The 14,848-nt window shown below is 40.9% G+C and overlaps 1 protein-coding gene across 2 annotated transcripts in view; it reads right to left on the minus strand.

Moving 5' to 3' along the window:
* LOC148878576 (CLIP-associated protein-like) overlaps positions 1-14,848 on the minus strand; it is a 70,067-nt gene that overhangs the window by 17,507 nt on the left and 37,712 nt on the right. The window contains exons 13-17 of one of the 2 annotated variants that reach the window (XM_088956858.1): positions 7,133-7,231; positions 6,687-7,047; positions 6,409-6,519; positions 4,718-6,294; positions 4,447-4,542 (exon numbers count right to left, since the gene is read on the minus strand). In XM_088956858.1, coding sequence (XP_088812984.1) covers positions 4,447-4,542; positions 4,718-6,294; positions 6,409-6,519; positions 6,687-7,047; positions 7,133-7,231 — 2,244 coding nt within the window. Of the gene's footprint in view, positions 1-4,446; positions 4,543-4,717; positions 6,520-6,686; positions 7,048-7,132; positions 7,232-14,848 lie in introns of both variants that reach the window. The other variant, XM_088956852.1, reaches the window with a different exon arrangement.

A 14,848-nucleotide genomic window follows, 5' to 3' on the forward strand; every position in this document is an offset into this window, starting at 1 on the left:
TCCCAATCACCTTCCTCGTCTCCAAATCCTGAAAAACACATCGGTCAGGGAAAAAGATTACTGAACAGTTCATGTTTTTGGTAATACTACTAATTGAAAGCAGGTTAGTATCAAGCTTAGGAACATACAAGATAGAAGATAAAGAGATAGTATCCGATAGCTTGATGTCCCCCTTGCCCGAAATGGGAACAAGAGAGCCATCAGCAATGGATACTCTATCTCGGCCAGAGGACAAGTGATAAAAAGTGAACAAAGATGGCAAGCTAGTCATATGGTCAGATGCACCTGAATCTATTACCCAACAATGATCAGTATTACCTGGAGCTGAAGCATGGTAAGCTGAGGCTCGAGTACCTGAATGTGCAAATGCAGATGTGGCAGGAGCTGATGGTGACTGAGATGGCTGAGCTGAACTCCCAACTTCCTTTTCCAACTGTATGAGGGCAGCCCGAATAGCAGCTAAAGTCTCTAGGGATGTGCCTGATGAGGATGTTGAATCAGTGTTCACTGCCATATGAGCATTACCCTTCTTATTTCTTAGTTTTGCTGGGACCAAGTGAGGATGTAGCTTCCAACAAGTATCTTTTGTGTGTTTGGGTTTCTTGCAATGTTCACATACCAGATCCCGTTTATCTTCCTTCTTCCGGTCCCTTTCTGAGTCACCCCTTGGCTTGGGTTTAATAGCTGTCAAGGCTGGGAAAGAGGGTTGATGCTGCATCATGACTTTCCTCCTGTTCTCTTCACTATGCACCAGAGAGTATGCTTGAGAGAGGGTCACACTATCTCTTGTCAATATCTGTTGTCACACAATGTCATATTTTGAATTCAAACCAGCCAGAAACTCAAATACCCTATTCGTCTCGACTTGCTTTCTATGAGTCTGTGCATCTTTGGGACTCTCCCACTCAAGGGTCTCTAGATGGTCAATTTCATGCCACAAGGATTTCAAGGTAGAGAAGTAGACAGAAACTGGCTTCTCTCCTTATTTAAGGCTATTCACCTCACACTTCAGTTCATAGGCTCTAGCAACATTAAGGGGTTGGGAATAGATTTCTTTCACAACATCCCATATCTCTTTAGTTGTCTTTGCCCACAAATAATTTCGGCTGATATGTGGCTGCATAGAATTACACAGCCATGCCATAACCAAATAGTTCTCTTGAACCCACTTGGTGTATGTTGGGTCCTCCTTGGAAGGTTCTTTCACATCTCCCAAGAGGTAGCCCAATTTTCCCCTTCCTCCAATAGCCATCATGGATGATTGCGCCCACTCCAAATAATTTGACCCATCAAATCTCATAGTTGTAATCTGAAACCCGGTTTCAGATACACTACCATAACTGTGGTTTCCAAAACTACTTTTTCCCTGACCCTTAAACTCCATCTTTGATCAAGATTCAGTGGCTACAAACTGTTAGAGCAATACCAGAAAACAGAGTCAAACAAGCAAGTCTGAAATCTGATCCGAAACCAACACAAAACTGATCTGATCTGAAATCTGATCTGATCCGATCTGAAACCAACCCAAATCTGATCTGAAATCAATCGCCTATCACAGTATATGCAAGAAATCAACTCAAATCTGATCTGAAATCAATCGGCATGCACAGTAGCAGGCAGCCTATCAATCTGAGATGCTATTTTCTGAAATCACTACTGTGGGGCCCACTGCTGCGAGAGCAAAATTAGGGTTTCAACTGTAGGTCTGAAGTAAGTGCTCAGCTGCACTCTCCAAGCAGTCCGCACAAGTGGGACTTGTCGTAGGGCAATATGAAACCCTAAAAACTAATCACCTTTGAAGAGGGGGTTCGGCCTAACAATCAAACACTAGAAACAAACTTAAACACAGTTCGGCAAACCAAACCCTAGAACAGACTTAAACATAGTTCAGCCCCTCTTTCTAGATAGGTCCAACCTATCTCAACTGATTGCAGTCTCTGAAACTCAGTAAAAAAAAACTTACTTATGTACTTCGGTTTACTGTCTTCTAGGGTTACCTGAACCCTAACCTTTGCTGCCTCTTCCTAATTACCAACTCTCTGCAAGCCGCGACAAGTCTTCAACTGCTGCGAACCTCTCCTAGTAATCTCCAAGATTCAGCCACCGAAAAACTTCTTCAAAGCTTCCAGCCCTAGCTAGTCCTCATGTGGTCGGCTGGACTAGACACACATGAGAAGCCCTAGATAGGCTCTGATACCAAGTAGAAGATCAAGACTGTAATCAGTCTTGAATCCTAATAGGTTTTAGGTTTGCGAAACAGAAGAAAAAGAGGGAGAAATGAGAGAGAATAGAAGAGAAACAAGAGAACACAAGTTGTTGAAAGGAGGGACAAATTCTTACCGATCTGCCGCCGCCACTCTCTTAATATTTATAAGTTATGTTTAGTACATAATGGAAAGGACACATCTGCCCTTGGTGCTTACATAATAAATAAAGTAAATAAAAGCTGAAATAAATAACAACTGAATTAACAAACTGACTCAAACTGACACTACTATAACTGAAACAAATAACTACACTGCTGTCCTACGAACACAGTGGGGACCACTGCAGTGGGACCCACATCAGTGTTCTCTACAGTTTGAACAGCTTGTTCAGGTGGATGATGGATATCTAGAATAACCAATAAAGTTGCTGATACTTTAGCCAAGGAAGGAGTGGAAAGACCTACACTTGTAGCAAACCAAGCCTTTGTGGGGGAGGGGCGTAGTAGCCAAGAGGCTAGTGCTTACCATTTTTCTGCCCGTATGGCTAAGCATAGGCTTGTTGTAGTGTACCCTGCTTTTGAATCACTTTCAAGAATAGGGGGCTCCTATATCTTCTTATCACTGTTACTAATAAAATATCTTTAATTGTTATTACTAATAAAAAAAAGGAAGATATACTTCTTGACCCAAATGGTGAAGATCAGTATGTCGGGAACAAAAACTAGGGGTGGATTCAAGCCGATCCGAGTTAAATATCTGGCTATAAGAGGTCGGCTTGACAGAAAAATACAAGGTTCAAGCTCAGGCTTGAGCTTGATTCGAGCTAGAGACATGGCCTCGAATTCAGCTTGACTCAGAAGCTCATATGTTCAAAGCTTGGCTTGGCTTGAATTTGATAGTAAGCCAAGCTTCATAAAAATAAAAAAATTATGCATACAACAATTTTATATGTATAAAAATTAAAAATATTATATATGAGATTAGGCTTGCAAGCTTCATTGGGCTCGAGCTTGGCTCAAAGCTCGGTTTACATTGAGCCGAAGTGAACCTTTTCACAAGTTGAGCTCGAATAGCTAATGAAAAGCTTGGTTTATGTCCACCCTTAACAAGTTGCTTCAAGGACATACAGTGTTGCATGCAGGTTTGGGGAAGATTCAATGATTCATCATTATCCCTAGGATGGAGGTTTTCAGTTGGCATTGGGTGAATTCAACTTAGCAAGTACATAGTGTATGACAAGGAAGAAGAGCACAGAGAGGCCTAGTCAAAATCCAGAATGGCCAATAACATTTGGAGCCTCTTCTTATTTAGATGGTCTTCAAGGGTTCTGAATTCTCTATTGCTAGTGATAATAAGATCAGCCAAATGCAAGATTAGAAGACAAATGTCAAATTCTTCGAGGGTTAACTATTTGCGCAGTTTTTGGAGGATTTGGAGGAATATGCTAGAAGAATATTTAAGGGCCACAAGACTGCTTGTCAACTGTTGTGCATATGCATATGCTTAAACCATGAACCGGGCACTGGAATTTGAAAAACTTCTAAGCACTAAAAGTGTATTCTGGTTGTTTCATTGCAAGCATACATGCCTGTATAAGAAATAGTTCTCTTGTGTGATCAGCTTTTAGCTGCCTTGTTTCTTCCCTACTATCTATTTGGATAGCTAGGGCTCTCTCTGATATTAATAAAATCCTGTTAATTAAAAAAAAAAAAAGAATAGAGGCACACACCCCAACAATTCTTTTCCCCTCAACATATTTTCTCCTCTCATCTCATCTATTCTCTTCTCTTTTCTGGATTAAATCTTAATTTTTCTGGTTTCTATTGATTAGATTACACAATGAACAGTATAATTTTGAGCGTGTCACTTGGGCTGGGATCCCAGATTGGTCATCTCTTATAACAGATGCATTTCAGAAGGAACAACAATAGGCAACTCCAGTTGTGTTAGGTTGTGCTTCAGAGGTGAGATAGGTAACTGGATAAGATTTGGAAGGATAAACAGGGCTCGGTTGGCAAGTTTTGCTTGGTATGCCTAAGTCTATATAATCTTCATACACACAAGATTGAATCCTAACTATCAGTGAATGGCGCACAAGTAAAATAGAAATACAATTGAATCTAAAATGCTATCTAGTGAATGGTGCACAAGCATGCATAGATGCCCATGGCAATGGAGTAATAGACTAAATGAATAAATAAATAAGCAGCAATTATAATACACACAATTTACACCATACCTTGGTCCACACAGTATGGTCATTAACAACAGAAGCTTCAACCAACTGCTGAAGTGCCCCACGTTTGCTTGCACTTGAACTTTCGTCATTTCCAATCTACCAAATAGAGTGGGAAAAAAAAAAGAATTACATGAATATGATGTGTCTTCAAGACTGATAAAAAAAATGATGTGTCTTCAATGTCTCTCAGTTACTACTATAAGACACGACATAGGTGATCTTTTCCAGAAAAATGATAAGTTTCTCCAAGGAAAAAGTTTCCAGAACTTACCTGGTGGAGAATTTGAAGAATGCTGGGTCCTGAATCAGGGGTGGAGCTAAGTTTAACTGTCAGGTTCTGTTTATTAGAATCCAAATCAGGAGAACCCTCATGACCAAGCTTCAATCCCATCAATCCCAGGTGGTCAGATTTCCCCAGTCCATTCATGTCCATACGTGGAGTTGATAAAGAATTCTCCATACCGGTGTTATGATCTTCATTTTCAGTTTGGCTCACCCAAGATCCAGCATTTTCTCCCATAGTATTAGCGTTGAATTTTAGATCCCTACCTTTGGAAGCGAGAAACTCAGTGTTGGACCCAGTATCAAGATTCTGATAGAAATGATCCCGAGTTTCATCGGAAGCCACTTGACCAACAGAACCTGTGATCTGGGTTAAATCTTGTGCAGAACTCCACTTCCTACCACCATCACCATCAATTGAACCAGCAGAATACCTTCCGAAAAGGTGACCTTTCTTTGATGCTTCAGCGTACCCTTCTTCAGATAAAGTTCCAACAACATCTGATTGATCATAGAAAGATCTAGAACGTTGCCGCTCTTTCTTATTTTGCAGAAAGTTCATTAAGTCCACCTCTATGCGAGGGGTGTACTGCTTGAGTGCTCGCCTTAACGAATTCTGTTCTTCAACTGATAGGCTCAAAATAAAACTGAGGACTGATGATGAATCAAAATGGGAATAAACAGATATTATTCCTGTAATAGCTGCTTCCTTCAGTTTCGTATTTTTATCATGGGCCAAAGGTGCCAACTTAGCAAGCCATAACTTTAAGATGCCACTGTTACCAGCACCTTCAGAATTTATAGCATGCTTGTTGAAAGAGTTAATAGCAAACTCAATGACAGCCAATTTTGCTTTTGGGGACCGTTGTTCATCCAATGAACGAAGCAGAGAAGGTAGAAGAGAATCTATACCATAAGTCTTGCTAACAATCTCCAAAGTTGTGGAGCAAGGCTGCCGAACCAACTCCTTTGGATCAATTAACCGTGAGAAAACATGTGGTAATATCCTTTCCATATAACTTTCAAAAGGTTTTCTGCAAGATGGAATAATCTCAGCAAGAGTTGAAAGGGCTGCCTGTGCAACTTTATGGTGGGGATCATCCAAATGTTGAAAAAATAACTTCATAACCTTCTCAAAACTCTGTGTAATTTCTTGAATCCCTTTTGGCCCTTGCTGCAGCAAATTCCGGATATAATTAAAAGCAGCAACCCTAGCACACCAATCAGAAGTGGGACTAAGACCTTCAGTCAGAGCGTCATTGAGAGATGCTGGACCATCCATATAGCTTGACGTTTCACCAAGTCGTAGTTGACTATCATCAAAACTATTTCTACCACTTGCAGAGACCCTCCCAGTTACATGCTTTCTCAAAAGTGGCCGTTGGAAATTTGGAATATAATTGTTCTGTGAATCCCTAAAATGAAAATCTTTATAAGGTGTGTCCAAGTATTGCCTGTCAAAATGCGTGTTTAAAAATCGCCTCTGCCCCCTGATATCAGTACTATCTTCAATGGAACCATGTAGTCTTTCTGAAGCTCTTTTTGTTGTGTAGGACAACGATAATGCTGACAAAGGCTCAGTGCCAAGATTACGAAGGTCAGATAATTTCCCAGGATCTTTTGATATTTGAACCTGAGTAATTACATCAGAAAAAGTCAAACCACCATTACGAGTACTACCTTTAGCACCATTAGGGGCCATTTTATCAGCCAACACTGTACTTGCAAGATGATTTGAAGCAGAAACAACAGCAGGAAATGGTGGATCACGAGCTGATGGAGGGTCAACTCCTGCACTAGGGCCAAGAACAGGGGAAAAATTAACCATTTACAAAGGATTCCCAAACCCCAAGATTTAGGAATAACTTATTAATGCTTTAGCTACTCAACAAGAAAGATTTATACTCAATCATTTATTTTGATAAGAAATGATAAATAACAAATGCAATTATTTGTACCTAGATCCAAGCTTGTTGACCGCACAGTTGAAGAACCATGTTTCTCAGACATATCTAGACCTCTGAGCATGCTTTCAATAGCTGTAACTTTTTGTTTGCTTGCATGCAGCACACTTTCAAGGCTTCTTTCAGTACCTTTACCAATTGATTTTGCTTGTGACAAAAGAAGGCCAGAAGAAAGGGATGTCCCTGATGGCAGACTTGCGCTCCTATCCATGGCAACAATAGCAGAAGTTCCATATCCAGGTATATTTGAAGAAGCAGGTGTTTGAGATGGAGTACGTGATAGTTGCACACCTCTTTCACGCAAAGATGGGGAAGCATACCGTCTGTGTATACCCCCATCCTCATCATTTATAATCTGTGTAGCAATTATCACATCAGGCACTTGGTTCAATAATCAAGACAAGATGAAAGGGCTTCTAATAATAATAGAAATTCCATACCCTTTGTATGACAGGATCAAAGGATAAAAAAAGGCGACGAGAACGTTCTGGCCAAGTTTTAGAAAACATTCTGTAGCAAGTTCTTGCAGTTGATCGTACCTGTCAAGTTTCAAAATGCCATTTAAAAAAAAAAAAAACTAATGATTAATCTTTGAAAAACACATCTTATGGAAAAAGATACAATTACTAGAAAGAAATAAGATACAATTATTTGGTAAAGACAATTGATTTATAACAATTACAATAGAAATGGAATACAATATGGCCAACAAAACACAATGAAACATTTGAACTTCAAAATTGCATAACATAACCCAAGATCTCATTGCAATCTCACCATCCTCTGAAAGATGAGGAAGTGCTCATTCCTAACAGTTACATGTCAAGAAATCTAGGGAGTATTGATAACTAATGAATTAATTGATTCAAGAAAAGAAAGTGGCAAGAAGGGCCTAGTGTGCAAAATTGATTTAGAGAAAGCCTATGACCATTTAAATTGGGCTTTCTCAGATTATATGTTGAAGAGGATGCGTTCTGGTCAAACCTGGAGGAATTGGATGAAGGTTTGTGTCACCACACCTAGATTCTCAATCCTGTTAAATGGTTCTTGCAAAAGGTAACTTTAAAAGCTCTAGGTGTCTAAGGCAAGGAGACCCTCTTTCCCCTCTCCTGTTCCTCATTGTCATTGAAGGCTTGAGTAAGATGACTGCTAGAGCTGTTGAAAGTGGCTGCCTAGAAGGGTTTGAAACAGTCAACAACGGGGAACCAATTCCCCTACTTCAATTTACAGATGATACACTATTTTCTAGCAGTGCTAAAGCAGAGCGAGTAACTTATTTGAGATATATTCTTTGCTGGTTTGAAGTAGTTTCAGATTTAAAGGTCAACTTCGTGAAAAGTGAAATGATGGCTGTTGGAGAGGTTGCAAACCTGTAGTCCTTGGCAGATTTGTTGGGCTGTAAGGCTGGGGTCTTCCTTCCTCCTAGTTGGGGCTGCCTTTAGGAGCCAAGTGCATTTCTAAAAGCATTTGGTCCTCAATGGTGGAAAAAATTACCAGTAAGTTAGCTTCGTGGAAAGTGAATTACCTGTCTAAAGGGGGCAAGTTAACTCTTTTAAAGAGTGTATTGGCCAGCATCCCTGTTTATTATATGTCTTTGTTCGAATTCCCTTGGAAGTAGCCTTGACGCTGGAGAAAATTATGAGAGACTTCCTTTGGGTGGGTTGGAAAGATTCTAACAAGTTACATCTGGTTAATTGGGACCAGATTTAAAAACCAATCAAGTGTGGTGGTTTGGGAATTAGAAAATTGAAATCTTTCAATCTGGCCCTTCTTTGTAAATGGTTCTGGGGGTTCCTCAAGGAGCCTGATGAGCATTGGAGGCAAGTTATAGCGCAGAAGTATGGCTTCCATGTTAATGGGGTGGGATGCGGCTGAGTCTAATCTCTCTTATGGATGTGGGGTGTGGAAGGGGATCTATAAAGCTTATCCCCATTTTTTGAAAGGAATTAAATATAAGGTTGGGAATGGTACCAGGCTAAAATTTTGGCATGAATTTTGGTGCTCTGACATCCCTTCGAAAGAGTAGTTTCCAGAGTTATTTCTCCTGGCTGATGATAAAGAAGCTTCGGTAACTGATTGCTGTGCTGCTTCAGGTGATCTCTTGTCTGGGTTCCCTCTTTCAGAAGAGATCTTAATGATTGGTAGATTTCTCAGGTGGTAGAGCTGTTGTCAAGGCTGCAAGGTATAAAGGTTAAACCCTCTAGCTCCGGATCAGTGCTGTTGGGGATGGTCCAAGTCTGAATCCTTCTCAGTTAAGTCCTTGTATTCTGGTTTGGAGACTGCCTTTCTAGGCTTTCCCCAGTCAAATAGTCTGGGGTGGTCTGGCCCCCTCTAAAGTGAAGTTTTTTGTTTGGATAATGGTTGGAGAAAAGTGTTTGACAAAGACTTTGCTGGCTAGAAAAGGGTTGGTGCTGCCAGATGTCTCTTGCGTCTTATGCAGCAAGGGAGAAGAGATTTCCAGCCACTTGTTTCTCCACTGTGAGTTCTCTTCAAGAATCTGGACGCATTTTTTCAAGGCCATTCAATATTCCTTCTTCATGCCTAGTTCTGTCAAGTCCCTTCTTGAGAACTGGAAAGTTGGGGTTATAAGAAAAAAGGGTAGGACCCTGTAGAATGCAATTCCTTTGGCAGTCCTGTGGTCCATTTTGAGGGAGAGAAATAAGAGGGTTTTTTTTATCAAAAGCAGCTCCAAGTAGAAAAGGTGATAAATTCAGTTGTAGATGATCTGTGAGGATGGCTGAGTTCAAATGTGTTGTTCAAGGGGGATGTGTTGGATAGCTGCCCAACTCAGATCCTCTTCGAGGGAGGATAACCTCCAGAATAGGGGAAAGTGAGAGTGAGGAGAGAGAGATCAAATCTTCTTATTATCACCTTATTGTAAGTACACCTCTGTATTTATATTCAATCTTGCCTTCAATGTAACTGATTTACAACAGAATTATAACAACTTGCCAACCTGTTTGATTCAGTTAACTCCAGCTGTCTTTGTACTGGCTTCATTATGCTGAGGTGATCTTCTTCTCCTTCTAGAATATACTTGTAGTTCCTGCCCCCTTGTGCCTCTAACATCTCCCCCCTCCTCAAACTGGCACTCGTCCTCAAGGCCAAGGTGTGGAAATTGTTGTATCAGCTCGATGCAAGGCTCCCATGTGGCTTCTTCCTTTGGTACACCCTTCCCAGTAGACTAATGCCTCTTTAATAAAGGCTTGACCTTGTTTCACCCATCCATATTTCAACATGTCCTTGGGTTGTAGCTATAGCCACCCTTCTTTTGTGAATTCCGGCAATGTTGCACATGTGGCTTGTGGATTGACAGCTTTCTTGAGGATGGAGACATGGAAAACTGGGGGTACTTTGGAGTCTACTGGCAGTTCCAGCTTGTAGGATAATGGTGCTATGTGCTGTAGAATTTTGAATAGTCCATAGAACCTAGGGGCAAGCTTGTTGTAGGGGCGGGAGGCCACTAAGGTCTGTCTATATGGTTTGAGTTTTAGGTAGACAAACTCGTCTTCCTGGAACTCAATAGGCCTGTGTTTTGCATCATAATAGCTTTTCATGAGTTCCTGAGCATGTGTCAAGTGAGCCTTCAGATCATGAATGGTTTCATCTCGAGATGAAAGACACTCATAAACCGCTGCACTAGCTGAAGACCCCTTTTTGAGCTTCAAATGGTATCATACCTGCTGAGACATGGAATGAGGAGTTGTACCAAAACTCTGCCCAAGGAAGCCATTATATCCATTGTTTTGGTGTGTCCCCCACAAAGCATTGTAAATATGTCTCAATGCATCTGTTGACAACTTTGGTCTGTCCATTCGTCTAAGGATGATAGCTAGTAAAGGTGTTCTGTGAAGTGCCTTGTAACTTGAAATATTCTCTCCAAAAACTGCTGAGGAAGGCTGGGTCACTGTCAGAGATGATTGCCTTTGGTGTCCCATGTAATCTGGTGATTTCTCTAACAAATGCTTCTACCACCATAGCCACTGTGTAAGGGTGTGTTAGAGGTATAAAGTGGTTGTACTTTGATAGCCGGTCAACCACCACAAGCAGAACTGATTTGCCTTTTGAAAAAGGTAGGCCCACGATAAAATCCATTGAGATTTCATCCCATACTTGATCTGGGATGCTCAAGGGCTGTAGGAGGTCGGCTGGTTGTTGGGCTTCATACTTTTGTCTTTGGCAAACATCACAAGAGGTTACGTAACTCCTTATTGTTTTCATCATGCCACTCCAATAATTATGTGCTGCCAGACACTTGTAGGTTTTGAATATGCCTGAATGACCCCCTATAGCTGAATCGTGAAAGAGTCGTAGTAAATCTGCTGTGTGCTGACTTCGATAAGATAACCAACCGACCCTTGTAATAGAGTGTTGAGCCACGAACTGAATAACCTGGGGTCAAGGCTGGATTCTAGGCCCATTTGGCCCTTAATTGGGCAAGTTCTGCATCTTGAAAGGCTTCAGCTTTGAGCTACTCAAGTAATGGATAACTGGGCCTACAGACAGTGAGTTGTGCCAACTCAGGTAGCTTGGATAGAGCATCAGCTGCTCGATTAGTTGTACCAGGTTTATATTCTATAATGTAGTCATAGCCCATGAGTTTGTGGGCCCACTGCTACTGTTTAGGTGTGGAATTTCTAATAAAGTATGAATTTTAGACTCTTGTGGTCTGTCTTGATGACGAATCGGTGGTCCAGTAGGTAAGCCCGCCACTTCTCGACTGCAAGTACAACGGCCATGAGCTCCTTCTCATATGTTGATTTAGCTTGATTTTGTGGTGAGAGTACTTTTGTCGAGTGATCTATCTTGATACCATTTGTTATGTGCCCTTAGGAGAACTCACCCCTAAAAGCTAGTTGTTAGAGGGAGGGAACCCAAGCACATAATATATCCCACAACAGCATCCCATACTACTGATGTGGGATACCTCACATTAGCATCCCATACTACTAATATGGGACAAATGAATCGTAACATTCCACTACATTCTGCAGTCCTGACGCCCACGAAGGTTGGCTTTGCACTAGTCCACCTAGTCCTGGCCGAACATTACAATACCGATGTCACCATCTGCGCCGCACGATTGCAATTGGGAGGCATAGTGTAGGCTCTGAAACCAATTGTTGGGTAGCTACCCAACTCAGATCCTCTTCGAGGGAGGATAACCTCCTGAATAGGGGAAAGTGAGAGTGAAGAGAAAAAGAGATCAAATCTTCTTATTGTCCCCTTATTGTAAGTACACCTCTGTATTTATATTCAATCTTGCCTTCAATGTAACTTATTTACAACAAAATTATAACAACTTGCCAACTTATTTGATTCAGTTAACTCCAGCTGTCTTTGTACTGGCTTCCTTATGCTGAGGTGGCCTTAATTGCTTTACAACAGAATTATAATAACTTGCCAACTTGTTTGATTCAGTTAACTCCAGCTGTCTTTGTACTGGCTTCCTTATGTTGAGGTGGCCTTCTTCTCCTTCTAGAATATACTTGTAGTTCCTGCCCCCTTGTGCCTCTAACAGGATGTGTCAGCTTCTTGTGTGGTGGTAATTTTTTTAAGGGCTCTCAAGGTTGTTCATTTGTACAAGCCATTTGTACAGTGAACATTTATACTTGTATATCTCTTTTGGTTAATAAAATTTTACTTTACCTCTTCTAAAAAAGGAATCTGATCAATACATTTGTTGGTAGGGTTGTTCATACGCTATCCAAGAAGGCTGTATTAGTTTTCAATGTTAATTAGCTTCTATAGTTCCAAAAGAGGCAAAGGCTATTTCACTACTTAATGGGAATGAACTTAAGCTTGTAAACCAATCCACAAGCCACCACAAGTCCACAAACAGAGCTTATTCCTGCTGGCTAGCTTGGAAGAGAGAATATTCTCCAATTTTTTCTTCTTTCTGTCATTTTCTTAAAAGGAGATAATTTACAACTCAAATCAGGTTTTGCCCTAAAATTAATCCTAATATTCCCCTATAAATTGCAACAAGTTTCACATTCCATGTTAATGAAAGAATACAATCTTAGCTCGGGATCCTGCTTGCTTCTTGACAAAAGGAATTCTTTTCCCATGTTAATCAATGTTTCCACCATTCCTTTTTTCTTCTAAACTAGTTGGACTCTAGCAAGAAATTAGAATCTAACAAGATACTAGCATTATCCTACATTTTCTTCATCATGAGTGTTGACCCTATGATAATTCACCAAACTAATACGTTATTTTCTAAAGGAACCACAATTTTTCCAACGCAAAGAACCTAACTCAAACCCAACCAAATTAGTCAGTACTTTCCCCAACAGAAATCAGCCCTCCGAAGTTTCACTTGTTGAAACAAAAGAATGCCAAGAGAACAGGTTAACTTGAAAACTCTTAAGATGGATATTATCTTTTTCATGTGACTCTTAAGATGGAACGTAACAGGGGTAAGGAACACAACAGAAAGGCAAATCATCAAGAGCATTGTTAGAAAGGCCAAATAAGACATGTATCATGCTCCAAGAGAAACAAAGATTATTAAGTTTGACAGCATGTGGACCAGAAGCATTTGGTCTTCCAGAAACAAAAATTGGGTAATAGCCCCACCTCTTGGGGCTTCAGGAGGTCAGCTGATAATGTCTTTTCCATGGACAGATCTAAAGCTCCAGGACCAGATGGGTTTACAATGGCTTTCTTTCAAGATTGTTGGGATATGGTCAAAGAAGATTTATTTGAGGTCTTCAAGGAATTTGCGAATAATCAAGTGATGAGTCGGGGAATTAATGCTATTTTTCTAGCCTTAATTCCGAAAAAGAAAGAGGCCAAGCATCCAAAGGACTTTAGACCTATCAGTTTGGTGACTAGTGTTTACAAGATTGTGGCAAAAGTCTTATCTTTGAGGATAAAACAGGTGCTTCCTTGTCTTATTAGCCAAGCGCAAGGAGCTTTTGTTCAAGGGAGACAAATTGTAGATCAGATTCTAATAGCAAATGAATGTGTGGAGGAGATGAGGAGATTGGGGCGTAAAGGTTATGTTTGTAAACTTGACCTTGAAAAGGCCTATGACTTAGTCGATCGGGGATTCTTATCACTCGTGCTAAGGAAGTGCGGGTTTGGGGATAAGTTGTGCAAATGGATAAACGGGTGCCTCTCTAATTTCCATTATTTCATCCTAGTCAACGGGGTAGTCACTGATTTTTTCCCAGCTAGTAGGGGTCTAAGACAAGGTGATCCCATGTCACCTTTCCTTTTCACCTTAGTTGCCAATGTTTTTAGTAGACTCCTTTCAGAAGCGGATAGAGCCAAATCTCTAAGAGGGTGGAGAATAGGTAGGGACAGAGTGTCAGTAACCCATCTCCAATTTGTAGATGACATAATAATCTTTTGCGAAAGTTGTGATTTGACAGAGATAAGGAATTTGAAAGACTTAAAAATTCACTTTGCGAGAGTTGTGTTGTGGGGGTTAATTTGAATAGAGAGGAGGTGGAGTCTAGCAATCTTGTTAGAATGCACTTGCTCTCAGTGGCCTCTATCCTACCTAGGACTTCCTCTAGGTGCAAACCCAAAGGAAAGTAGGTTCTGGAATCCAGTGGTTGAAAATTTTGAAAAAAGATTGGCAGCTTGGAAGAGGAACTACATCTTCGTGTGTGGTAGAGTTACTTTGATTAAAGCAACTTTAGCCAACTTGCCTTTATACTTCCTGCCGGTCTTTAGAATTCCTAAAAGGGACGCAAAAAGGTTGGAAAAACTGATGAGGGACTTCCTATGGGAACCTAGTGAAGAGAAAAAAGATCACTTGATTAGGTGGGAGGTGATGAGTCGGAGCAAAAAAGGAGGACTAGGCTTAGGGAATGTGGTGAGTAAGAATGAGGCTCTTTTAGGTAAGTGGCTTTGAAGGTGGCCCCTGGAGAGGGAGAGGTTGCAGCATGAAGTTGTGGAAGTACCCATGGCTGTTCTGAATCAGGTTGGGATGCGGGGGTATCTCGAAGGGCCTTGCTCACAACACCTTGGAAGGTTGTCTCTAGCATTCTCCCTAAATTCCTCAGGTTTGTAAGGTACGATGCTTGTTCTGGAAACTCTATTCTTTTTTGGGAAGATACTTGGGTGAGCACTCAACCCCTAAAAGACCATTTCCCTTCTCTCTATTCCATCTCCCTCTTTAAAAAGAAACCCATTTCTTG

This window comes from Nelumbo lutea, chromosome 1 (assembly GCF_056320005.1).
Source record: "Nelumbo lutea isolate HS-2025 chromosome 1, American lotus-T2T, whole genome shotgun sequence".
In the NCBI taxonomy this organism is placed as follows: domain Eukaryota; kingdom Viridiplantae; phylum Streptophyta; class Magnoliopsida; order Proteales; family Nelumbonaceae; genus Nelumbo; species Nelumbo lutea.